The 27,207-nt window shown below is 41.6% G+C and overlaps 1 protein-coding gene across 5 annotated transcripts in view; it reads right to left on the bottom strand.

Annotated features, from left to right (window-relative positions):
- nav3 (neuron navigator 3) overlaps positions 1 to 27,207 on the bottom strand; it is a 343,409-nt gene that overhangs the window by 191,086 nt on the left and 125,116 nt on the right. For 4 of the 5 annotated variants that reach the window (XM_040143064.1, XM_040143071.1, XM_040143081.1 and 1 more), the window contains exon 1: positions 11,429 to 11,879. The exons of the other annotated variant lie outside the window; for it this stretch is intronic. In XM_040143064.1, coding sequence (XP_039998998.1) covers positions 11,429 to 11,686 — 258 coding nt within the window. In that variant the 5' untranslated portion in view covers positions 11,687 to 11,879. Of the gene's footprint in view, positions 1 to 11,428; positions 11,880 to 27,207 lie in introns of those variants that run through there. 5 annotated transcript variants of the gene reach the window in all.

The raw sequence follows: 27,207 nt of genomic DNA, 5'->3' as shown, positions 1-27,207 counted from the left end.
TACAATTTGCTCAAATGTACCCATGCAATGGGAGATGAGTATTCATTTCATCACTTTCTCCTTTCAGGTTTTTCCCACATGGTCTAGGATTCAAACTAGCAAACATTTGAACATGTTCATGCCATCCCAAATGAAAACACAATTATTTTTCTCCATATTAGGGAAACTAGTGAAATCATCATGGTCTTTAACTACTAAAATACTTGTTACTACTTGACAGACAACTTTAAATTATTGTTTGATTGTGATAAATCATATGATAAATTACATAATAGTTGACATTCTACTTTAGTACAAGCTGTGTAAAATGACAAATGAACTGTTGAGTCGTTAGCATCCGACCTTATTAAAACTGATCAAGTAGCCCTTGTGACCTGCATTATTTTTGGTGTTTCATTTTTTTCAAAAACAAATCTGGAAATTTATCAATTTATTTTGTTAAACTCAGATTTAAAAAAAATCATTTTATCCGTCTCCTTTCCTTTTGTTTGCCTCTATGTTTTTACTTTGAGGGTGTATGATCAACAACTCAATTGTGTTTTGAATGAATTTTTCTTTTCACTTTCTATTACCAGTATATTAAGTATATTCTGTGTTGTGATTGCTTCATGACCTTGTTTACTGTAAACTGTGATTAAAATTGTTTTCTTACAGCTGCGAACAACCACCTTTAAAAGCATGGGGACATAAATGCACTATGAGCCTGTAAAGTTAAGTGCATATGACTGTATAGTTACAGTTACTCTTTCTAACCCCCCCTCTCCTTTCCAGGTGCTTTGGAAACCCAGTAATCATGTTGATAGTTAGTGATCTACCGCCGCTGCTGTGTAAGCCATGAGTCAATACCACAGAGACCGCTTGCTTGACTCATAACATCAGCAATCATTCTCCCTGTATGCCTAAAAACAACACACACACACACACACACACACACACACACACACACACACACACACACACACACACACACACACACACACACACACACACACACACACACACACACACAGGGCACTTGCCCTTGTTAGCATGTGTAATGGGATGTGTTAGCATGTTTGTTCCCTGTCCATGCTTGGCTGGACTCTTTAGACGCCGGTTGTTCTGGCTTTCCAGATGTTTTCTTGCAAATGCCTATGTCACGGTTGGACACGCTACTGTGACAAAGATAAAGAAAGTGATTGAAGAACTGGAGGAGAAGAGAAGAGAAGAGAAGAGAAGAGAAAGTGACCTATTCGTTCAGCAGAGGAAAGGTTATCTGTGACAGCTGGGGAGACAGAACTGGGCCAGGTGAGTGTTAACTCTCTCCTGCTGCTTTTCTCGTTAGAAATATCACAGAGGAAAAGATAGACAAAAACGAAGAGAGAGAGAGAGAGAGAAGGAAAGGTGGAGAATGATGGTGAAAAGGATGGAAAAAAGAACACAAAAAAGAGAAGGGGGGGTAAAGGTCAAAGGAAAATACCAGTAAGTGAGTTGGAGGGAGTGGAATAAAAGAAAGGCTCCAGTCAGGAGAGACAGAAAGGTTGAGGCCAGGGAAGTACTCAGAGAGGAATGCTGGGAATGGGAACGAGCAGAAAGACAGTGACAGAAGACGGAGGGGAAAAAAGAAGTGCTGGGAAGATGTGAAAAGGAGGGATTGAGGGAGGATAAAGGAAGGGGAGAGGAGGATGCTAAGAAAACAGAGCAGACAGAGAGACTGCTGACAGACGGCTGAAGAGAGACAAATGGAGGAAATCTGAGGTGGAGGTAAAGATGATCTACCACTGCTACACACTCAAAGCATTCCCTATGTGTGAATGTGTGTTTGTGTAGGTTTGTATGTCTCACTCAACTGGTAGTAGCCTAGTATGGTAACCTACTACAAAAAAACAAATCAGCCTACCAGTATCTCTAAAGCTTACTAATTAACATGCTACATCTTGTTTTTTTTAAAAGAGTACTCCACCAGTTTTTCATGGCACACCTACAACAATGTTGGACTCAGTTTAAAAAAAGGATCAATGCTGCAGTCTTCCTTGTCAAAACCTGGTGCCTACTGCATTACCCATACCCAACTTGACCAGTGACAGTTTGGTCGGAGATTTGGATGTGTTATGTTAGTAACCGCTAATGTGCCTCGAGCCACGAGCCTGCAGTAGAGATTGGGGGGGGGGGGGGTCTGGTAAACTCGCTTTTTTCTAACTCCACACCTCCAGATTTTTTTACTTTTCAGACTTGCTTCAGACACAACCAACGCTGACTCAAGTCAATCATTTGAGCACATTAATCAGATTTCACACAACTCTCCACAAAAGGCTTTTTACTACATTTTTCACATATGCAGTTGTACTCCACAACACCTGGAAACAGCGACTGAGGTGCGAAGTGGTGAAGTTACCCCTTAATCCATACAAAAAAAACAAGAGGACAAAAATTACAATTTATGGTTTTCAGGAAGTTACATGCTGGAACTCCTTTTTGGCTGGGCCAGTGAGTTCCTGGAGTCTCCGCTGGTTGCCTAACAACCTCACAGTGTCCAGGAAGTTGGATTTTCAAAAAATATTGAACTATTCCTTTATGTCAGCTCCTGCCCCAAGGCTCTAACTTAACCATTTAAGTGTACATTGTGCTTATCCTATCCAATCTTATAAAGTTTCTGTGATGTATGTAGACTGCATGTGTGAATGTATGTACAATAGTTAACTTTAACATCATTATCCAGCATGTAAAAACTACAAATCAAGCCAAAACTCTTGGTGTAGTAATGGACTCTGACCTAAATTTCAACAGCAAGATTAAGACAATTACAAAGTCTACTACCACCTTAAAAGTATATCAAGAATTAATGGATTTCTGTCGAAACAAGATATATAGAAAAACTTGTTCATAGAAAAACTTGTCTATTTTCAACTGGCTAGACTATTGTAATGGTGTCTTCACAGGTCTTAGTAAAAAATCAACCAGACAGCTGCAGCTCATCCAGAGTGCTGCTGCCAGAGTCCGCACTAACACCGCGAAAGTGGAGCACATCATACTGGTCCTTAAATCACTGCACTGGCTCTCTTTGGGTCAAAGGACAGATTTTAAAATCCCACTACTTGTCTAAAAGCACTAAATGGTCTTGGACCTAAATACGTCTCTGATTTACTTGTATGATATGAATCATGCAGACCCCTCAGGTCATCTGGGACAGGCTTACTCAGGGTTCCCAGAGCAAAAACCAAACAAGGTGAATCAGCTTTTGGTTTGAATGGTCCCCACCTATGAACAACCTTCCTGAATTCCTGAATACTGCTGAAACTGCCAGCTCATTTAAATCAGGGGTTATAATATTATTGTGTGCTGTGGTCTTCCGATAAAATAAATACATAACTTCCTTTTAATTTTTAACTATTTATTTAACTGTTTATTTGCTCGTTTTGCCTTTGTTCCTGTTTTTATTGTCTTTTAAATGCAATTTTAATGTCTTCTTTAATGTCTTATTTTAATAATTTTATTTCTATGCCTCTGTAAAGCAGTTTGAATCGCCTTGTGTCTGGATGGTTCTATATACTGTAAAAAAAACATGCCTTGCTTTACACTTGTAAAATAATTTTTTGATAATGTTACTCAACCAGCTAGCTGACATACCATTTCCAGCCACCTCTGTCAAAACGAAGAATCAAAATTGACAAATTCCTGGAAGACGGAACAAAAGTTCTGCAGTATTTTAGAAAATGTGCTTTAACTCAAATGGGACTTCTGCAATCGCAACACCTATAGTTGTTAGGTGTGTATCTTTGTGGGTATGTATGTGAGTTTCTCAGTCTGTGTGTTGGCATAGCAGATGACCTAGAGTGTTAAGAGAGACATGTTTGCAAAGTTTTCTTTTTCTACAGTCAAATATCCTGCTAAAGACTCTACAGCATAAATGATAACATCAGATATATATGTGTAGCATATAATACGTAAGAACATTTTTTAATTTTAATTTTCTCCTCGTTTATGGCATTAAACAATAAACAAGTGAACCGTCCCTTTCTTGGATCATTTAGCAAGCCAACCTTTGAACTAGCAGAGGGCCTGGTACAGCCCTCGGTGTGTGTGCATGTTTGTGTATGTGCATATGTCGTACCATCCTGCATCTAATCGGTGCCATGTTGGTACGACATTTTTTTTCCTGCATCTAATCGGTGCCATGATGCATCACACCCAACGCATCAGAGAGAAACCTCAGAATATGATGAGACAATAACAGGGCAGTGGGAGGTTTTGTTCACTTTAATCTCAGTTATTTGTTGAATTATGTAGCCTTGGGTCAGAGAGAGTGATAGGAGACCTAAAAACCGTGATGAAATGTACAATGTAGCTTAATGTTCAATTGAAAGTTGGTATAAGAATGAAATGGATAGTCTTTTCATTCATACAAAAGAAACTCCCGTTATAAAGAGGCAATATTTAAAATTCATAGCTCTGGTAGACAAAATCCCTCAGCCTTCATCCTTCATGGATTCCTACCTAAAGATGTTTCACTACTAATTCATTTACTTGAATTTTTTTTGCAGTGAGTCTTATTAGTGTTTCTTATTGTTTTGGAGTTAACACTATTACTGTAATTCCAGGGGACGGTATTTTTAACCGGCGTGGCTGTACTGTAAACACCAGCCGATCTGTGTGTTCTCACTCCAAGATTTAAACACCACAGCCGACAGCAGACTCCCTGCGGCACAAAAGGCAATGAAATACTGTGTGTGAGACAAAAAGCACGGTCAGAGGGAGAGAGAAAGAGCACTGGAAAGCATAATATTGTCTCAAATATTTCCCCAGTTTCGACCCAGGGGTCATTAAAGAATCTCAGCACTGTGGGGGAATGTTACCAAAGTGGACAGACTAATGCAAAAAATGTGAGTGAATCACATTAGTCGTAGTTATTCAGCTGCAACATATGTTAACCTAATCTGATTTTTTATATTTCTTAGTTTAATTTGATAATCTTATGGTTCAAAATCATGTGTAAGACCAAAAATCACTGCCATGTTTCCAACTTGGATCAGGCCAAGTGAGCTGGGGTGGACTCCCCTGTTAACACATTATTTCTGATTGGCTGAACAGACCACAGACTTGTTGACCTTCAGCTGCAATGCTGCTACAGTTGCAGGGACAAACCACTGCAACTACTGCAGAGCAGCAGAACGAACTTTGAGATTATGATAAAACCTGCAGTAACAGTCACGGACTGCATCTTTTTGCCAAGGGAGTACGCGGTTTTGAACAAGACAATTTTTAAGCCCATCTCTCATATCATTCTTTACTGAAGTTGAAGAAGTTATGGTTTCTTTTTCAACAATACAATTCAGAATCAACGGAAGCCTAACAACCACTCCAGTCTCATCACAGTGTGTTTTAAAGATCACTCCCTGACCTTGTTGGCTGGAAGAAGTGCAAATATAGCAGCGCTGCTCTTCCTGCTTGTTAGCATTCACACCTCCCTCACAACGACAACTTCTCTTCCAGATATGGAGTCCAGCACAGGGCAAGTCAGACCACCCATGACTAAGACACGTTCAGACACGCCCCGAAACCCATCCTATCCAACCCCCTCCCTCTACTGGAACAAGCTTGCCCCCTCTCACTCCCTGTGTTCTCTCAGTTGTTTCAGCAGTGTCAGAGCCAATCGAGGGGGAAGAGCAAGAGCTGAGCAAGAGCCAGAAAGACAGAGAGAGCACACTTTGACCACTGATGTGCTGGACAGAATCATAAATGCAATACTGCTGAAGTTTTCCATAGGTTAAGTGGGCGAGTGCGCAGCTGTTAAATCCTAACATTGTGGTTAACTATGGTTCAGATGGATGGTAGACAAATTATCTAATATTCCACAAGTTTCCTATTCATATTCCTCCTTTACATCAACCCAAATGCTTGGTCGCACAAGATGCAAATGTCACTGTAATGGAGCTATTATAAGTGATTGTAATGGCAGTACTATGTGCACATTTTTCTCATGCACGTGGAAATATGAAAGTAGTCAGATTATGTGCAAAATGCATTCACACTGGGGAGACATCACTAAATAAAACTGAAAAAAAGAAAAACTGGAGAAAAAGACTGAGAGCAATAAAATATAGACACACGATGACAGAAGACAAGAGAAACAGACAGTATTCAGGCCCACCCAGAGAAAAGAAAAAGAGGGAGGCAGTAGAGAGAGATTTGTTTACATTCTGCTCACTCACTCAAACTCACTGGACCCCAACATTATTCCCTGAGGCACTCCACCTCACTTTCTTACTTAAAATGCACCTATGTTGTTGCCTAAAGCGTGATTAGGCCAGAGTATGAGCTGCACCAACCAAAAAAATATGCAACAACATACCCTTATTATTCTCCTTAGTCCTAAGTGTACACACCACATGTACACACCACAGAGAGAGACAATCAACAGGATGTTTTTTGTTCTTTAAGTGGGTGAGTGTGTCTGGCACTTGTCTGCTATTCCAGAAAACACGTATGTACTTATTCACTGACATCAGAGGCCAGCAAAAATAGCAGCCTTCAACGTGTTTACAGTGAGCTGCATTTCTGAGATAAAGACACATTCGCCACATACAGTATGATTATCCTGTTGACACAAGAAAGGGCATGTCGTTAGACTGACAGCAAAGAAAGATAACTTCAGAATCAGTCTTCAGGTAGGTTCATGTGGTATTGTCAGTATCCCCATTGGTGCATTTATCCTGCACCTAATCCTATGGTACCTAACTGTATTTTGAAGGCTATACAGTTGTACAGCTATTGTACTTTTTACAATTTCAATGTTTGAGAAAAAAAAAAAAAGTTATGAGACCTGTAAAAGGAAGGCGCAACTTGAGTTTCTCAAACATTTTACTCTTAGGGTATGAATACAATTTCAGTAAGTGCGCAATAAATAGTGGGACTTTTGTGTGACTCTAAATGCTAAACTAACAGGTGTTTGGAAGCTGACCTGACCAAAACTTCATTATACTGCAGAACTCAATTCAGTAATTGGCCATATCTTCAGGGTTAAGACCAAAAAACTAAAGACATGGAGGTTGCAAGAGCAAGCTTCTCTTTGGACAACCCTGTCTCCTAGAAATTATGTTTCCATTCAACTAAACTGCAACAGTAAAATACGCTTTGCAGGAAATGTAGTAGCTGTCGGGATTATGTTCAGTGACAACATATTTTTTGAATGATTGAAGAGCTACATTTATTAACAAAATTGCCAGGAGGTGGTTGGGGTGGATGTCACACCAGAGACGAGGTTCACATCCCGTCTGTGGTTTTGACAACAATAGCACTTTGGTTGACGTTTGGGAAAGATGGTGGTTTTGGTTCAAATGAATGAACAGGTTGTGTCTGAAGTCACTGTGTATTTTTTCTGTTTTAGACCAGACCAGGATATTTCCCGAACCTGAAGCATGTGCTGTGAGAGTCTAAACAGAACCATAAAACTGTTTAATAATGCTGGAGTCACTACAAGTGACTATTGTGTAGCAGGATCAGATATTTTGGTGGAAAACAAACACGTTGTCTGTGAACATTTTACTGATATTTTCAATATCAACGTATTTGTGACTTGTCAAGTCCGAAAATGAACAACATTTCCTCATTATTTTTATTAAAAACGTAATCCAGTCACTGTTAAGTTTTTTTACAAAATATATTTGCTGTTGCAGTTTAGTTATATGGAAATATGATTTCCAGTAGACAGGGTTGCACTGGAACATCATACGCTTGGACGTGATACTTGCAAAGCAGGCTGTTAAATAAAGTTAACCCAAATCAGAGGAAGGCATAAAGCAGCATTTCCTGGGAAGCATCAAAGAGTGAATAGACATAACTTAGGTAAATCCCATAAGCACCCATGCAATTCTTCAAGGTTGAATGAAGATGAATCCAATCAACGTCATTTGTTCTTCTAGATGTAATATAAAGGTGTGATGCAATTTTCAGTTCTATCTCAAAAAGAACACTTAAATTACCCAAAGTCCCTGGGCTGTGTGTCTTGGACAGCTGCCAAAACTTTTGATGCACAAGATAATTCCCTATCAGTGGCGGTGGCGTTGACATTTCATTAAAGCCCAGTCGACTCAGATAAGCTCGTCATCCCGCAGTGCCAGAGGCAGTAACTGCTGTGAAATGTCAGCGGAGAGTACAACAGGAAGAGCAAACATCTTGCCTTGTTCTCGTCTCCATCATAGAAGGGAAATTGGAATCCTTGACTGCTCAAAAACATAGATGGATTAAGAGGGAACCTTGGAAGAACGCAGCTGTTGCCCAACACCACTGAGGAACCTCGAGGCATAAGCTGCCACCTGCTAATTTTTGTGAGATCTGTGCAACATGAACATCAGTCATGTAAGTTAGCTGGGGAGCTTATAGACACAAAAGCAGCGAAAATACAGACAAAACTTAAAGAAAGCTAGGTGATCAGCTGCATTTCCTTCAAAACGATGTGGTGTGATGCCATCAGGATATGTTTTGTGTTGGAGGTTGAGTCCACATATACCAAAATTGCCTTATGGTGAAAACACACCCGAATTACCACCTACACTAATTATAACTAATGATATATAGTCACTTGATAGCTGTAGACCATGTGCATGCGGTTCAATATATTATATTAATAGTTAGAATTAAGATTTAACTTGTCAAATCAAATAAATGCAGTCAAAAGTCCAGCAAATATGTCGATGGCTACGCTTCATTTTTGGTGGTCAAATCACTCAGTGTTCAAAAACCCAACAGCTAGGTGAAGCCTATTGTGTACATCCACGAGGGAATATCTATCACACAATAAATACAGACTGTATTAATACTGCTGAAATCAGGCACAACTAATTCAGAATGGCATCCAAAATGAGCCTTGCCTAGGCAGCTTGTGCCATTTACACACCACTAGACACCCCAGTAGCACCCTTCATCAGTTCTGTGCACGTCCTCTCGCAGATGGAGCGTGAGTGTTGCAGTCATTCAATAAGAAGTGGTACTTCTTCCACCAGGGCAACATCTGTTAAATGAGAAACCTCTCAGTCTAAACACAGCGGTGGGCCTTCGGCTTCAGGCTGAGCTGCAGATCGGATTTGTTTCAGCAGAGCTAGTCTTAAGATTCACTTGGACTTCCTCCTTGGCTTTGCACAAAACAACATCAGGCCTGCTGTCTTCTGCAAAACACCATACCAAAGAAAAAACAAATCCCTTCTTCCTCTCTCCTGAGTGCTTATCCCTCATTTATTTTTCTTGCACTTGTGTCATAATCATTCTGCAGGCACAGGAATAATGTCAGGGTATGGTACCTTGATGCTGATGCCATTATAGCATGGGACATATTCTATTATTATTATCAAGCCCTTTATTGACCAGACAGGTAGAATTTTCTACAACCGCAAAATAACTACAATCATTCCTTCTTTGGCAAACACCTCCCAGGTTAGGATATGTTTAACCTCGGGCAAACAAGTCATCACATGCTTGCACTATTGGATATATGGTGGTGGTGGGGTGGGTGGGGTGTTTGTGTGTGTGCGTGTGCGTGTGCGTGTGCGTGTGCGTGTGTGTGTATGTGTGTGCGCATGGCGGGGGGGGTTGCATGTTGACAAACATGCAGTCGTGCACTAAACACATACAAACATACATACATGCACACACACACACACACACACACACACACAGATCTGCTCCATTTGATAATAGGACTCAATACTGAGGGAGTGTTGGTTAAAATAAAGGTATAATGACAGCATTTACTCCACCTTCTCTCACTTTTTCCCTCTGAAAATCCAGAGAGTAAAGCTCTTAAGGGACAACACAACACAATTAGACAGACTAATTACCCCCTCCATACACCCCATTCCTCACCCACACCGACAGGCTGGGGCAGGCAAGACATGCCTGCCTAAGAGCTTTCCAATGACAGGGACTATAGTAAGGTGCAGTGATTGTAAATTTCATGAAATTTAGCTGATGCTCTATCCATAAGAACACCAGAATAATCAATAATCAAATCTTACAAACTAAAAACAACAAGAAGGGCAAGGGTCAGCGCACAAGTTGAGAAGGGAGATGGGGGGAAGCCTGCATGAAGGATTTAATTTTCAAAATAGGATGGGAGATAGATGCTGACACGACTCAAATTAACCTTCAGCTTCATCTTCTTCTCCAAAAAAAAACTCTAACAGCTACTTTTAATGGACCAAACAGGAGGTTCTTAAGAACCCAGTTGTGTTAACAAGCTGAAAGTCAAGCTGAAGTTGCCAGTTTAGCAACCCCCCCCCACCTCAGTCACCCTGCAGGCGATTTTGACTCAGTCACAGACACGCTGGGAGGATTTAGAGGCAGGGGAGAGCTGACCCGTGCTTTGATGTCTTCTGCCCACGTTTCCTCTGGGTCACGAGGAAAATCAGCAGCTTTGTTCAGTATCAGAAGTCTGAGAGCCAGAAAAAAGAATCAGGGTCAGGGAGTCTTTTCATTTTTTGTCTCTGTCAGGAAGTCTTGTAACGGTAGAAAGAGTCAGCGGCGGGTGGCAAAGACGGGAGGAGGAGAGATCAACCGGCTAAACAGGAAAGTTTTATTTTGTGCTCTGACAGCTCTGGATGTGGGATGGGCCGAGGTGCTGCTGAAACTATTTGGCGGGGAGTTTTGAAAACTCCTTCCTGCTCAAGATGGACCTACCCCGCCTTCTCTGTTGCAGCCTGAGAAACTGAGCCAAACATTTCTGCAAAAAGGAACGAACTTGGCACAGACTGAGTTTAGTACGGCAAAGCACTTAACAATGATCTCTGTGCATCCATTAAACCATCTGCAACATTTTGACGCTGTTGAAGGTATTGTGCATATACTCTGGGAGCAAGGGGGCGGCACTGGTAATCTATCTGAAATATAACCCTGCGTCGGGAGACAGAGAGGAGGAAAAGGGGTTTATACAGACCGTGTTCCCCTTATCTTTGTGGCTTCTCAAGTAGCACCCATTACCCCCCGTATTAGTTTCCCTCCTCATGTAGGAGCTGACACGGTTCATTTCACAGGTGGGGATCTTAATTGTCTTGACTAAATACTTCAACACACACAATCCCTGAACTTTCCATTCCACACAAACTGATTAGTAGATTATGTACAGAGCGAATGGGCAGCAAGATGAGGTAATACACTGCCAGCGATTGGTTACTCATCTAGTTTCCCCTCTTGGTTGATGATCGCAAACCAGCCACATCATCTCACCATAGCACACATGACTCATTACCGTGTGCTCAAACTCAGCACTAGCCAGACACCTGCTCAAACCAAGATGGAGAAAAAGAGCAAGACAGACAGAGAGAGAGAGAGAGCGAGCGAGCCAGACAAGCCTGCACTGTTGGCTCTTTCATCCCTGACACCTGCGGAGTGTCACTATGCTGCCTGCACGCACACGCGCACTGAACACATACACGGCGAGATTCTGTCCATCTCCACTAACCTTGCAGATCTTGCTCTCCTCCATCTCAGCTCTGGACTTCCCTTCAGGCGTCCTTTCCTGCTGGTACTCGGATTTGATTGACAGCTGGCAGGAGAGCCCTGGGGCGCCCTCACCTGCCCTGAGCTCCTGCTGCCGGGCCATATAGCCCTGCGAGGTGGCCGCCCTGACCGCACTTGGGATGGGGAGAGCCGTGTGCACCGGTTTCGTGCCCACTGTGGAGGGTTGCCTGAGCTTGGAGGCTACGCCAACCACCGGCATGGTACTTCCCAGGCACAAAAATAATAACACAGGAGTGTGAGAGAAGTCCAAAAAGTACTGTGAGGAGAGGGAAACGAGTCTGCAGCGTCTCCTACTAATGTCTGGCACGGGAAACGAAGGAAAAACTAAAAAAAGAAAAGAAAAAGAAAAGAAAAAAACAGCAGTTGCCTCTCAGACCGAGAGGGAAGCAACTGGACTCATTCTGTAGCCCCTACAAGGCAAGCAGGACAGAAAAGAGAGAAGAAACTCCCTCCCCCCCCTTCCTCTCCTCCCCCTCCTTCTCCTCCCACAAAGCTGCTCCTCCCCTTCCCTCCTACAAGCAGGACTCAGAGAAGCTGTTCCTCTCCCCCTCTCCTGTTCCTCCTCCCCAACTCCTCCCCTCCCTCCCACTCTCTCTCTCCCTCACTCTCTCACGGTCAGAAGTGTACCACAAAGTCAGCCAAGACAGTTCAAGGGGGCGTGAACTCCTCTGGAAGGTATAACCACCACTCGGCAAAACCGTGATTAAAGAGACCTGGCTGAGTGTGTATGTGCCTGTGTGTATGTGCTCAATGCTCCCCAACACAACTGTCAAAATAACTCTCTCTTTCTCTGACCCTCTCTCTCTCTCTCTCTCTCTCTCTCTTTCTCCTCACGCTAACACTGAACACTGGAAATAGATGCACTCTTCGTCTACATCTGGAGCTGCCCCTCCCTTCGATGAGAGAAATAGTAAAAAAGTGAGAGGGGAAAAAGCCATGAGAGTTTATACATAATGAGGAAATCTTGAAAAAGTGCATTTGAGGGTTGAAATAAGGAAGGAAAATTCCGGTGTGAAAAGCTGTTGGAAGTGGTTGGAGTTGTCTTTATTAGAAAAAATGTACTTTTAATCTAGTACCACACTGAAATTATTGTTGTTGCTCAACTGGTTTCTACTTTTAAGCTGGTTGTTGTAGTGGTTGATCTCTGCCTTAGATTGGACTGAACTCAGTCTCTCAGTTATTCTGGCTCACTCTTAGCCTGTCCTTTATTCTTCCTGAGTAGGAACAATGAAACATAACAAAAACACTGCCCTCATACATGTGCATCAAGCGCAAATATATTGCAAAAATATATTAAATGATCATTTCTGGTCCTTTTTGATAAATACTCATAAATAATTAGTATATCAGTATATCATGCATCCATCTGTTCTTCAGTTTTCACATTTTTGACTCACTACCACTTCAGCAGGTGCCAGAAGTCGGAAACCAGACTGTGTCAGTAGTGGATGGATCCATTACACACAAATGAATCCCGGAGAGTTTTGGTCAAATCCAGACACATGTTTTCTAATGAGATTTTTCCTACAGTTTCATACAGTATGCAGTATGTATATAACATATTAAAACTTGACGTGTTTAAAGTACTGTTCTCTCACCAGTTGGTTTCAGCAAGAGTTTGGTGATACGGCGTAGTAAGTAGTTTTTAACATTACAGAAAGGACTGACAGCAGGATTAATACAGGACAGATATAAATCTGCGACAGAGGATTTCTTCAAAGACCCAAACTAGTGTTCTATCAAATGCTTTGTTTTGTGAGATACAGATGAGCCATACTACATTTGGACTGCATTAACCAGACACAATATAACATGTAGCAGTTTTTCCCTTTTTTTCTAATGGCTCCCTGCTTTGCGCAAGACATAAAAGGGAGTGAAAGTTTTATATGGAAAGGCTCCATCTGGTTCAGTTTAGAGAGGCGAGGAGATGTGCTGGAGTCAGAGGGGCACATTGTGGTGTCACTGCAAACCGGAACTTTTTAACACAGTATCGTCTAATAAAAAGAGCAGGGGAAGGGAGGAAAACCAAACACAGGGCTTGTCTCACAAATATGACCTCACCACAGAAATCACTACACCTAAAATATACCGTCACCCAGGCCTATAATGCTGAGTTTCCAGGTACTCCCTTTTTTGTTTTGTAGTTGAGCCTGAACTCTGACCTGTACAAAAAGAAGGGTAAGAAATTCCTTGTAGTAATCAGTTGGGTATGACATGGTCAATTTATACAATGCTGCTTCCTCTTTTATCCCCTTTCATACTGCCTCAGTGCCTTTGACACTCAGTTGCCTTAATAGGGATGCTGCTTCCCCCCTGCCACAGAATAGCACCAGCTTCTCCAACATGTTTTCAATCATGCACCAGGGGCTATCATGACAAGCCTAAAACAACAGGATACCACGTGAATGAATGGCGTGAGTCCAACCCCGACTCCGACTGCTGCTGCCTCCCGAGTTACACGAATTGGAGCATATTTGGCGGGCATCCAACTTCCCAGGACCGCCTGCAACTGTCGGGAAACCCGCCTCTGACGAGGTCCCTTGCCGGGGGTGCTGAGTCGAAACAAGCTTACACCAAAACCTCAGATAGATTTTAAGAAAGCCTCTTACTTCCCCCTGTTTTGCGTCGGTTTCTGGAGATAATCACCTTAAGCTGCAAAATAATTGCACGGTGGGAATGAGAGCATCTCAGCTACCTGCAGGTAAAGAGGCCAACGCTGAATTACAGCGCTGAATGTTCCTCGTTTAACAACAGTGAAACCCTCCAATGTCAACATCAGCCGAGGAGATCTCAGGTTCACTTCAATCCACAAAAACCGAGTTGGGCAGGTCAGCACCCTTATGTTTGGCTACCAGGGCCAAACACTTCTCTAAAAATAGTGTAACAGCCAATTGTGTCATGGTTGAAATGTGGAGAGCAGGGAGAGGTGAAGAATGGAATGGATATCAATGGGAGAAAGATGATGACAAAAGGAGATTAAATGCTCATACTGTATCCTGAGTTCCTCCACTTTTGTTATCATCTTTGAGCAATATTTCAAACTATGTGGCAGAGCAATCAGTAGAGCTGTAGTCAATACCACCTTGTTGAGTCCATTCCAAGATTACGTTCTGTCGAATTTCAAAACTGATTTGGAGCAATTGGTCACAACTAACACAAGAAAAAAGACTACAGCAAACTGAATTATACAGTAATTGGGAACATGACTAAAACCAGCAAAAGACAATATACATGTCCATGGTAATATAAAATGAATGACAATGAACAAAGTCGTAGCCCAACCTATTTGCAGGGACACGTCGAACTGACTGATGCATATGTTGAATTAGGACCAAAGCATAGATGTTATTCTGACTGCTGTATACTAGGCTCGACAATAAAGAAAGAAGTCATAACCAACAGTGGACCAAAATCCAAACTGGCACGAGGTCAAAGTTATCAAAAAAGTGGTCCAAAGACTGGACTCAAGACTAACGATCAATACAATCAATGGGGGTTCTTACCGATCATCTTCTCCTATGGAGGGTGATTTCCTGGGCCTTCTTTTTGTCTTGAAATACATTATTCACAGATTGTTTTTTTTCTAGGTTTACCGTTTTATCCTTCTAATTACCTGGTGCTTTCCTGCTGCCTGGCAAAAGTCAGTGCATCAACCAAATTATCCCGCTGATCAGAGAGTTTAAGACCAAATTTAAGTGCTACAGTCATATTCATCTATGTGCATCAAAAAGATGAAGGCAAAGGCATTTGCACAAGAACTGAAAATAACCTCTTGTTAAAATGCCTTCATCTTATTTTTCACATATATGAAAAAGACTTAGCCGCACCTAAATTTAAGCTCCGGTGACTATTCCTGTGTAGTCTGCTCAGCAAAGCTTCCCTCCTCTCGGTTTCCAGTAAAACCACAACTAAATATCTGCTCGAGAGGGAGCACATTCCGGCTGAGGGGAGGCAGAAGATGGAGGTGGCGGTCAAGGACGGAAGGATGAAAGCTAGGGGGTTGACTGTACTAACCATCTCCACATACCACAAGCCGCAGCTGAAAGGGGCATCGTATTAACCCACACTTGCTAAGTGCTGCTCTCCACAGGTAGCTTCTAATGCTGTGAGTAATTCGGTACGCTCAGTCCTCCTTCAAAATAATAGTCTTATCTGTGTTTTAACCTACAGCTTTTTTACTCTTTTGTGATGGTCAGGCCAAGGTTCCATCATTAGGTTGCTGTTGGAAAACAAAACAAGTCTAATAGCATTTCAGTCAGAAAGAATAACACTGTTTTTTCTGGGTTATGGAATCAATAATGTCATGTGTTTATTATCTATTCCATGCAGTGGGTGGATGGTTGGTAAACTGCTGTGGTTGATGTGTGTGTGTGTGGTTTATATGAAAGATACCGCCCAGGGTCACGTTACGTCAGCACTAAGGTTGTGCTGTGGCTATGAAAACAAACATGCCAGGGTGCTGGAGATAAGAGGGGTCAAACACCTTCCACCCTCGCGGCATGCACACACACATCACACACACACACGCACACACACACACACACATACTGATCACACGCAAAGTCTAAACACACCCCCCAGGGAGGCTAGATAGATAGTCACGCACCTGGCCCTGTCAGCACTCTGAATGCTATCAGTCAACCGCACATCAGACAACATGGAAAATAAAACAAACACACTTGTACTGGCACATGCACAACAAAGAGGTGCCCAAGCAAATGGAGGCATGTACAGCGGTTCAGTGAACACAGGCATGTGCCATTAATATACATCAAGCATGACCTGGGAAGAAATAAACATACATTCACTTTCATCCCCTCTGTGTCTATGCTTCAGGATTCTCAGATAGATTCCTGCTCCTCAGTCAACCTTTGGCTTCTCCACCGTCAACCCCCCCCCACACACACACACACACAAAAGCATTTAACCAGAAACAAAATTGGTCTTTATTTCCAACATCTTCTTGTACACATTGCAGACCTCCATTGACTTTTCATATTTATTCTAGGATGTAAACAATGTCATACCAATATGAAGTGACCTTGTGCGTTAAACATATATACTGAGAATCAGAATCATGATAGTAACCTAGGTAAAATTATTTTTAAAATGTAAATGGTTGAAGTATTTCATGGTGTTGTGTGCTTTGAAAAGCAGAAAAATAATGAAAACACACAATTTAGTTGTCAAATGTTCTCTGTATATAAATATCAAAAGTACTCATTCAGTAACATGGCTTCCATGAACGTATAACAACATTTACAACGTTGTATTATTGCATTGTTAATACTGATAATTTTCTGTGTAAATCACATTTTATGCCACAATGCATCATATTTTATGAGGTTACCATATGTTTCGTATGTAAAATCTTAATCTGCAAAGTGACTAGTAACTACGGCTGTCAGATAAATGTATAAGGAGTAAATAAGTACAGTATTTCCCTTGATTTTTAGTGGAGTAGAAGTTTAAAGTAGCAGAAAAATGGAAATACTCTGGTAAAGTACAAGTATCTTAAAACTTTACTTAAATACAGCACTTGACTAACAAGTACAAACTTACTTTCCACCACTACACTCTTTATTCATATTCCCATCCACAGTGGCCTACGACATTACCAAACAGACATCCAACTGCAATGCTAACTAAAAAAAGTCCAAAAAGTCTCAGGACCCCTCCTTATCTTGTGACCCTTTTCAGGGGCCCGGTCCCTAAGTTGGGAACCACTGTTCTACAGCTCTCTGTAATCTACAACTCTCAGCTCCCCCGAGTTTCTGTGTGTCCTCGATCGCTCATTTGTAAAACATAAAACCTGTTTTTGGGCCGGGAGTGGGTACGTTTGAGGGATGGTGGAATTTGAAAAATGCCCTGTTCCAGGACTGTAGTTATAAACAAAACGTTAAATGCAAGTTTGATGAATTAAAAGTAATTAAGACTTCCTGAATTCCTCTCTCAATGCACTGTTTGAAATGCCATGTGGTGGGCTAATACCTCTACTACAATGAATCAAAAGGGGGTATTTGGATAGACTCTGCCAGCAGGATTTCCCCCAGCGCTCTGGTTGGGACAATTCCGGCTCTTCCTGTTCCTTCAGTCCACCTTCTGTTGGAGGCCAAATTTGGCTTTGACTTATCTTCTTGTTCAGTCATTAAGATATTTACTCTCAACAATGACTTATTTTCCTTTGCAGTAATTCACTTGTTCATTCAGTTATCTATTTCTCTCTTATTCACTCACTCACTTACATATGCATTTGCTCACAGCCGTATTCACACCTTTACTTCATTCATTTACATGTTCACTAATTTATTCTTTTCACCCTTTCACTCACCTGCAATGTCTCTAAGTCTCCCATTCATTCACTCTCATTAATAATATGCAGTGGCTCACTAACCTTTTTACTGATTAATTTGTCTAATCATTCGTGGATTTACTAGTTCAGATATTCATTCGCTCCTCATTTACTTCTCACTTCTCCATTCACTAATTCACTTTCCACTCAGTTGTACTTATTTTCCCCCATTTACGTCTAATTCTTTCATTCCGTCACTTCCCCATTTACTCACTTATGCCCCGAGTCAGTTATTCAGCCAATAACCTGAATGCTTCCTCTTGCATTCACATCTTAACTCACACACTCTTTCACCCTTTCACTAGGATATTTTTTTCCCTCTGTTGCTCCATTTTCCTCTCACGCAAAGATATCAAAGTCCCCTAGCTCATGTTACAAGTCAAGTAATACACCACTTCTAGGGTCAGAATATGGATCCAGAATTATGGCAGGAATGTTCCTGAATATCAAGAGAGTTTGGATTTTTAACCTATTTTGTTGGAGGAGTGTAAAACAAATAAAACACATCGTTCCTGTACTATGACACAAGGATAAAAGAGGATGGGGGGGGTGATCGTACATCATTTTAAATGTAGCTTTTCCTATATGGTGGGATTGAATGTGTGTCTCTTTGAATGTGCTGGTTACTGATCTCCAGTAAAGTGTTCTGTCATTTTAAAGCACCGGAGTACACCTCAAAGTCGGCACTTACACATTATGACAACTGCTCCTTGTCATGTCAAATATTAACACGCTTCCATCACAACACCATCACTTTTCTCCACTGTCAAAACTTTCCACACTTCCCCCCTCAGAAAAAAACACTGTACTTTTACACTTGAAAAATTGCAAAGGCCAATGACTTTCATTCCTTGCGGCCTTGTTGGCGTAAATCAATCGCATTTACGACCATCACATTCCTTTCCCTGGTGATTTGCTACAGTCTTCCCCACATCCACCCCGCATCTCAATGTTTCCCCTCTTGTGAAAGACTTGCGTCCTCCGCGATCTTGGATTTCACAGCTGGAGTTGATAAAGTCCTGAAGTGCTGAATGAGACTCTTCCCTCAAAAACAACAAGCAGGAGAGGGTATGTAGAGTTGTACCAAAGTTTGGATGGATGAAAGCTGGTCTGGAGGTCTGGAGGAGGAAGGTGCTGCCCTATAGAGGGCACTACTGAACATGGACTTCTAGAAAAGAAGGCACCTCTACAATAAAAAAAATAAACAGCTGATTCATGTTTTTTTCTGCACATGGACTGAGCAGTTACTCCATTCAGCCATGTTATGTCAGAGCAGCAGTCATGTCCACAATCAACGTAAAAAAATTACTTTGGTGGTAAAACTCTCCCCACCGCTCTGGAACGTACAAAAGTGGCTGTCAACTAACTTTTTGGAATATATAAAGAAAAAAGACAATAGCTGTAAACAACAAATCAAATCACAAGGCTATTTTGTGCAAACAAAAAGGAATGGCAAGGGAACATTCAGTGAAATGACTCACACAAACCTCGCAGAGACAATGTAGCACCATCCTCCATTGCTTCAGTGTCCCCCCAAGCCAAAAACAATACCAAACTGATATGACAAGAATGTTGGAGCACACATTGCTATTGTTAGTGAATTAGATTTTTGCTTGACTCGTCAAGCACAAAAGTCATCAAATAAAGGATGGTATTGCAGGAGGAGGGTTTTTGCTAATGTGGCTACAGCCAGAGATTCCAACAACAACAATAAGGAGAGACAACATCATGTCTTCGCTTGATTTTTTTGTGAGGAAAATACTTAACTATGAGTAATGATGCTCAGGCTTCCCTTAGAATGCTGTTATCTCCCTGCAAACAATGACTGATAACAAACCAGTATCCAGGTCTTGAGTTTTACGCTGGTTTTAGTCATATTCGGGTTATAACACTTACTTGGAACATGACAAACCTGTGCATTCACCTCCCTTTATACATGATTCTAATAGAGTCCAGCTTTGTGGCTGGACAGCAACAATGGGGCCAGCCCTATAAACGCGCATGTCAGCCGGCCGAGTGTTGGAGTTTTCTCATCGGTCGTTGCGCTTCAAAATGAATTGCTGCAAACAATTTCTATTGCGTCAACAGGGGCCGTTTACAGGCAGTGTTGCCAATTTAGCGCCTTTGTTGCCAGATTTCCCGACTTTTAAGATCCCTTTAGCGACTTTTCTTCACAGGAGCACCTAGTGACAAATCTAGCGACTTTCTGGACAAACTTCAGCTACTTTCTGTAGAAGACAGACGCCACTATTGCCCTGGAAGCGCGAGGTCAGGCTTTCCCTCCGCAGACACACCTGTAGTCTGTAGTCTGACAACAAAAAAAGAAAAACATGTCAATGAGAAAAGCTTTATCTGGAATTTGGCTGTATCTAATGACTGTATATATGAGCACAGAGAGTAGGAGAGAAGCAAACAGATAAAGGGTTGTCCAGCCACATACTTGGTTTTGACCTAGTCTTGTTGATTGTCTGGGTGCAGGTGTGTCTCTGACTCCCCGATATCTGCGACTGACTTTCCTCAACAGTTGAGAATGAACCCGCTTTGCTTACTAGCTACCTGGACACTGTTGCAGTGACTGTATCTTGGTTTCTATTTGAGTTTTCCAGGTTTTATCATAATGTAAACGCACTCATTGTTTTATCCATAATGAGAGCGTGAAGAGTGCTGTCAACTTGATTGAGAGTCCATGCAAAGCTGCATCCAATGTTTCCTGTATATGGCATTTATTTAGTGACTCACCCCAAATACATTTTCCACTGCAGACAATTTTTTTTTTGTGGATTGAATATAGAGTCAGTTGGAAAAATGCATTAATCTGTGATAACATCGACTAGCTCTGTTTAAAATGTCTAGAGCGTGTTAGTCACCACAAGTATTCATCCTGTGGGACACTGCCTAAGTCTGGTTGTTATGCCAGACTTCCAGTCTACAAACTCTCCATAACAGCATACAGCAGTTTATCAACAACTACTCCTCTCAACTTGCCCCCAATGTTGCTGCACATATACATTATGATATGCTTTTAAGAAGAAGAAACGCAGCTGAAAACTAAACCAATTCAAAAGATAATATTGAACTGTTTTTAACTGGAAGTGCAGCTGAAAATCCGCCACCGTAAGGAGGCAAGATGAAGACATACTCAAGTCAAGGGTCATAGCCATTCTAACAGACTGCAAGTTTAGTTGCTCTTGCAACTAAACTGCAAGAGCAAACATTTCCTATGTTTTGTAGGAAATGTTGTGTCTGAAGTCCCTATTAAGTTTTTTGAGTGCCTAAACATAACCATAAAAACTTGAATAATATTGTGCTCACTACAAGCACATATTGTGTTGCATGATCAGATATTTTGGTAGAAAACAAACATGTTGTCTGTGAACATTTTACTGATACGTTCCATAGCAACATACAGTATTTGTTACTTGTGAAATAAAGTAAATGCAGTTATGTTTCCTGCAAAACATATTTGCTGTCGCAGTTAGTTGATTATAAATGCAATTTCTAGGGAACAGGGTTGACTGAGGACAAATGTATCATGCTGCATTCATATAGTGACAGCAAGCTTTATTTTGGGGGGTCTAAAAACAAAGTCTAAAGTTAATTCAGTGCAAATGCAATCATTTAAAAAACTCTTTTCATTCGACCTTCACATTACTTGACAGTATTTTGACTGAAATGCAGATACATTCTCATAGCAAATGAAATGAAATGTGCTCCTCAGGAGAGCTTTCCTCCTATGTCACAGCAAAGGACTCCTACTAATTTTTCATCACTGCAGTCAACACCTTTACAATATCAACAGAGCCTGCCTGTTTGAACCTCATCAGCTCTTGCCAAACAACAGACAAGTATTCAATATCCCTCGAGCAACTAGCTTAAGCCTCATTACTTTCAACTGCGTATTGTGGCACACACAGCTTTTAACATCTGTCCCCTGGACTGTAAATAGGGAAAGCTTGTTGTTTGCTCAGCTGATATTTGTGTCATCTGTGGCTGGCCTAGGGTTGCTTTGACTCTCGTTTGACCTCCTCATTAGCGTCGAGGCTCATATAACGGCCAGTTTTATGCTGTCTGAGAGCGCGTTTGATTGAAGAAGACGGTTAAAAACTGCCCGACTGCCCTCAGTTGTACCCCTTGATGCTGGCACACCGTCAACAGGCCCAGATGTGAACGTGACACTGTGCACATGCTCCTATGGGTTCTCATATTACATACATATATACATATATCTACAAACATATATATATTTATAGAAATTGTAGACAGTGAAATGTGTCCACTAACATGAAAAAACGCCCACAACATTGCATGATAACACACACCAACAAAAGCAGACTGAACCAGCCTGCATTCACTATAAAACATCTCATTACATTTAATGCCTACTCAACAGCACTAGCTTGTTAAAGATACCTTTAAGCCCACGGTGCTTTACTGTACATTCTCACTGTCTTGTAAACTACACACAGTGGTTACATAAGTGTCTAAGACAAAGCGGCTGGCGGGCATCTCTGCTCTGTTTTGATTTTATGATGCGATGGGGGGAAAGGAGTGTGAAGACAGTCATCTAATTGGTACACTCTGACCCACGCGTCAACAACTCAGGGGCTTTCTGAAAGATTAAGATCCACTGAGTCGGAATGAGCGAGAAATGTGTCTACCTATGACTGTGTATATGCATGACAAGACAGTGTTGGAAGTGGGAGTTCCTCTCCTCTGGCACAAATGTGTTGGCTGCGCATCCTGTTTACTGGAGGCATGTTGAAGCAGCAGCTGCTCATGCTTCATGACTGCTATACCTTCAATCGCCTAAGGAAGGGATTTGTAAAATTAATATGAAAACTCTGAGTTTCCCTCTGAATTTGTTGGTCTAATTGCTGTTTGAGAGAATAAACCTCTGCTGGAAACTAAATATTTATATAAAATGAGCATTTCATTGGTGATATTTGGACATTTTGGGGTTCATGTCTGTTTGCTTTGGGCATGTTTTGCATTTGTGGTCCACGGCGAGCCACTTGTGGCTACCAAAGTGAGGCTGGAGCATCATCACTATTTGTGGAGAGCTATTGGAAACAAAAGAACAGAGAAGCCAACTCACAGCAGACAAAAACTGAATAAAGTCAACACAAAACAAGATGAGGAACATAAAAATACCGATTGAAATCAGCATGGTTTACTTCTGCAGTGACCATGATAGTTCTATTATGTACAGTATGTCTACGTAGTAAGAACTGATTAATACGAAATGTTAGGTGGAATTGTTGCTGATGCCAATTCTCCCTGTGTTAACGGCGAAAGTCTCTAAAGTCTCTGCTGTTCCTCTTTGCTGCTGATCTTCCTTCCCCTGCTGTCTCCATCAGTCTGTGAGATGCTACCAAAGCCTTGCAGACAATATAGTGTAAAGTGTGTGTGCCTCTGAGAGAGACAGGTATAGACAGAGATAGATAAAGCAAGTGAGCACACAGGTTTAATGTGAGAAAATTAGCAGTTAAAAAAAAGAATATAGTGGTCTCTATAGAGTGTTTAGTCCTGAGTATGTGTGGGTGAGCGCGTGTGTACCTAAGGGTGGTCCAGTGAGTGTGTTTACTCCTAAGGCTCCTTCGCTTGGTTTCAGTGTGTTTGTTGACAGCCGCTGAAAGCCTAATGGCCCTCTGTTTTGCATAAACCTTGGTTATTACAGGATTCTCTTACAGTTAAATGGCAACATACACACACTGTTAGACTTTTTGGACCAGGTTTACATATCCAGCTCACGTGACTGACCAGTAAAGAGAGCAAAGAATAGATTCGGTTGGAGTACTCGTGTTGTACTCTCGTGAAAGGCACTTTAGCTTCAACTATATTTTCCTGAGGAATTTTGGATTTTTTCATTGTGAGGAAAACATTAACTACAGTGATTGCTCTCGCTGAAGTCTCACCTCCTGCGTCTGTCCAGTATTTAGTGGTTAATGGTTTTATAACGCATTTATACTTTATTGTATGATATACAGTGGGGTCTTTTTGGACCCACATTAGAGTGGAGCTGGATTAAGGTATTGTTACAATAGTTGTTTTAGTGCACCATCTGGATGCTCGTAGTTCTTTATGAGTGTTGTGTTGATTGTTGTGTCAATAAGCTGCTGCTGTCAGCTGTCAGATTTCTGTTGCCCAGGCAATGGGCGGGAAATGCTCATTTCTCTCAGTCTATAGGTCTGCATATGAATTAACTTATTTTTAGGTGGACAATCGCAACTACAAAACCAGGCACTTTCAAGCACACGCAATCACCTTTTACACACAAGGTATAAAGTCGCTGTATCTGGGCCACCAGACAGTGGTGGTCTCCAGGTTAGACTACCAGATGGTCAGAATGTACAACAGTATCTTTTCTCCAGAGGGCAATTTGGGTCCCCTGTATATTAAATTTAAGGGCATTTTATTGATGACCTAATGAGCAAACTAATGATGAGATCAAATAAAATCTGGATCAGCTACTGTTTTTATTCTTGACACTGATACTACTATTACGACTGTCACAGTTTTCATTTTCTGGTTGGTGGAATTTGGATAGCAAATTTATTGGATAACAATTTTCCTCTCCAAAACCAATTTGTATTTAACTACAAAGTAATATATTTACTTTTCCACAAAGTGGTGCAAATACAGTAACAAAACAAAAACAGGACAAAGCACCATGCTACCTATTAGTCACGGCTACGCATCTGAAACACGGTTCTGAAAAGGTCATTGGCCAATCAGATATTAATGACCTCAAGTAGCATAACCCAAAATGACAATGAGTCTCTCAAATTTTCATGTAGAGGCCAATAAGTAGTCATAAGTGACCGAGTCTGAGTATCATGAAATCATTCTCTGGCCTCTGTGCTGAGGTAGCAGTGGAGCAGTCGCAGTGGAGAAGTCGCTCAGCCAAAGTGATATAGCTGTGGGGAACTCGTGATTCAGCTGCAGAGTAGCAACTGGCACTACAATGTCCCAACACTCACATCCCAAACACCACTGTGGATAACCATTGGCACGAAATGCTATCGACACTTTTCCTTTACACAGATCCGGCAGCCACTTGCATGTAAAAATCATTTGCAGTTCAGTTACTGGTACCACGATGTGATTAAAGGGGTAAATTGACTTTGAAATCATTCCCCAGAGTAACACAGACTTTATTTTGTCTTGTAGCAGTGGAAGTAAATCAAACTGAGGAGGAAAGGGTGAATTGCAGAGCTGCCAAAAACTTTTAATTCCTTCCTACTTCCCTTTATTGGCTCCTTGCCTCCAGACAAAGAGTCAAAACAGAAATCACCATGTGTAGATCTGTTGGTTTGGCTCTGACAGAGTTTGGACCTTGATTACACTGGGAGTTGAGGAGTTCTTGTCAGAGGGGATGTATCTGAGGGTGCAGTCACATGGCTTGCATCCAAGCTCAGGTTGTGATTGACCAAACATACCAATGCAACGAAATTACCAAAAACTCACTTTAGTCAGTTTCCAGTCGTTGACAGATAAACACACAAGTACTGAAAACCAAACTCATCCTTAACACAGTAACTGGGAATGAATGTAATTCAGTCACGGGGGTTTACTGTAAGTTAAGTTGACTCAACAATTGTTGGTTCTGGGTCTCTTTTAGTCTGTTCTTTATTCAAACTCTTCCTTCAGAGCTGACACAGAGAAGATGAAAGGACAGATGATTCGTTAAAACAAACCACAGCTTGCCAGAAGTGATGGTGGTTATTAGTGGATCACTGCCACACGTTACGGTTTCCAATGTTTTTCAACTATCCAACTGACTGTACCTTACAGCTGTGCGACAGCTAACAGGCTGCTAAGATTGCTGCTACATAATGTACTGGGGATATGGTTTCCACTTGAACTCAATTACTAGACTTGCAATCACAATGACATTCGCTGATTTCTTTCTCGCAATGTAATCTTAATCTGTAATTACTTCTACTTTAACTCTACAATAGGCCCTAGTGGATGTGAGGATATGTATTTTGCTCTTTTATCTATGCTTTTGAGGATTTTTGGACAGAAGTAAGAGAACATACACACATTAGCACACACACAAATCACTTTAACTCGCCACTATACTTGTTCAGGGCAGTGAAGATGAGGCTTTGGCCTCTCTTTCGGACTTTATTAAAGAGCTAGAAATGTGGCTAAGTGCTGAGAGCCTCTAGCATGAAGCCCATTTCTCTTGCTCAAATTGTTCTGATGAAAACCAAATGGAAGCTGGGAGAGGCCAACAGCCAGCAAGCGAGCTAGTGAGTGCAACCCCCTTACTCCCCAATCTCCACCCCTCACCACCACATGCGCATTGTCCAATTAAGGTCTTCTATTCCCTGCTCTGTGCCCAGGCAGACTGCCACAGGCTGCCAAGCCCCAAACAGTCTGGTCAGGGGAGTTAATCTTGCTCTCTGGGCTTGACAGGCCATGGTGTGTGATGCTGTTCACTCTGACACTTCATCATCAGTGGGTGGCCACTGGCGCGTGGGCACAGGGCTATAAAAGGCCTGAAGGAGTCAGATCTATGCCCCCCAATCCCTTCCCCTACCACTATGTTTGGACCAACTGCCAGTCTGAGGACAGGGTGTGTTTGTGTGTGTGTGCCCTAGAGCACAGTGGCTGAACTTTACACACTTGCTGCAGGACTGTGAGCATTGTAATAACATAGCAGACTCCTTCCAGCGAACCATAATATTCAGCTGTAACTTCACTTTAAATTAAATTTTGCTCTGCTGTGAAAATGGCTGTACTGTTTCTAACAGGTTGCTGCGTTCACTGCTGCGCAATGTAACATGGGACAAGGCTGCTCTTGAACTTTTTACTAAGTTATCTGTGGAAAGTAATTCTGCAGGAAGAACCATAAAACAACCCCTCACAGATACAGTAAGGTAACTCAACAGTACATTTTGGCATGGATTCAAAAAATGAATTATCAAAATGAACCAAAATGCCTCCAGTTTTCAAACATATTTTACACATAAATGTCAGTTTCCTAGGACTGAGGTGAACTACTCAGTCTATGAAAAGAGTTGTAAAATAAAATAAAAAGCAGTGTAGCTAGTTGCCAGCAGGTGCTTTTTTATTATTATTATTACTGGAGCAAATATCCTTAAAGAATATTTGAAGTTTAGATGCAATCCTCTCAAAACTAAGAAGCGACTGTAATAAATGTTAGCATGTTTTGATGCTTTATTACGATGCCAATAAACTCCATGCTGACAACAGTGAAAACAGCACTCAATTGCAGAGTGATTGATACCGCTGTAGGGCTGACCTGAGGGAACAAATCACTCTTCCATTCCTTCACAGGACCAGATTCAAACGCTATCTCCACATCAGTGGCTGAGGGCCCAGTCAAAGTGCACAAT

This window comes from Xiphias gladius, chromosome 2 (genome assembly GCF_016859285.1).
Source record: "Xiphias gladius isolate SHS-SW01 ecotype Sanya breed wild chromosome 2, ASM1685928v1, whole genome shotgun sequence".
NCBI lineage: Eukaryota > Metazoa > Chordata > Actinopteri > Istiophoriformes > Xiphiidae > Xiphias > Xiphias gladius.
The sequence above is the reverse complement of the archived record's forward strand: the minus strand, read 5'-3'. Positions and strand labels throughout refer to the sequence as shown.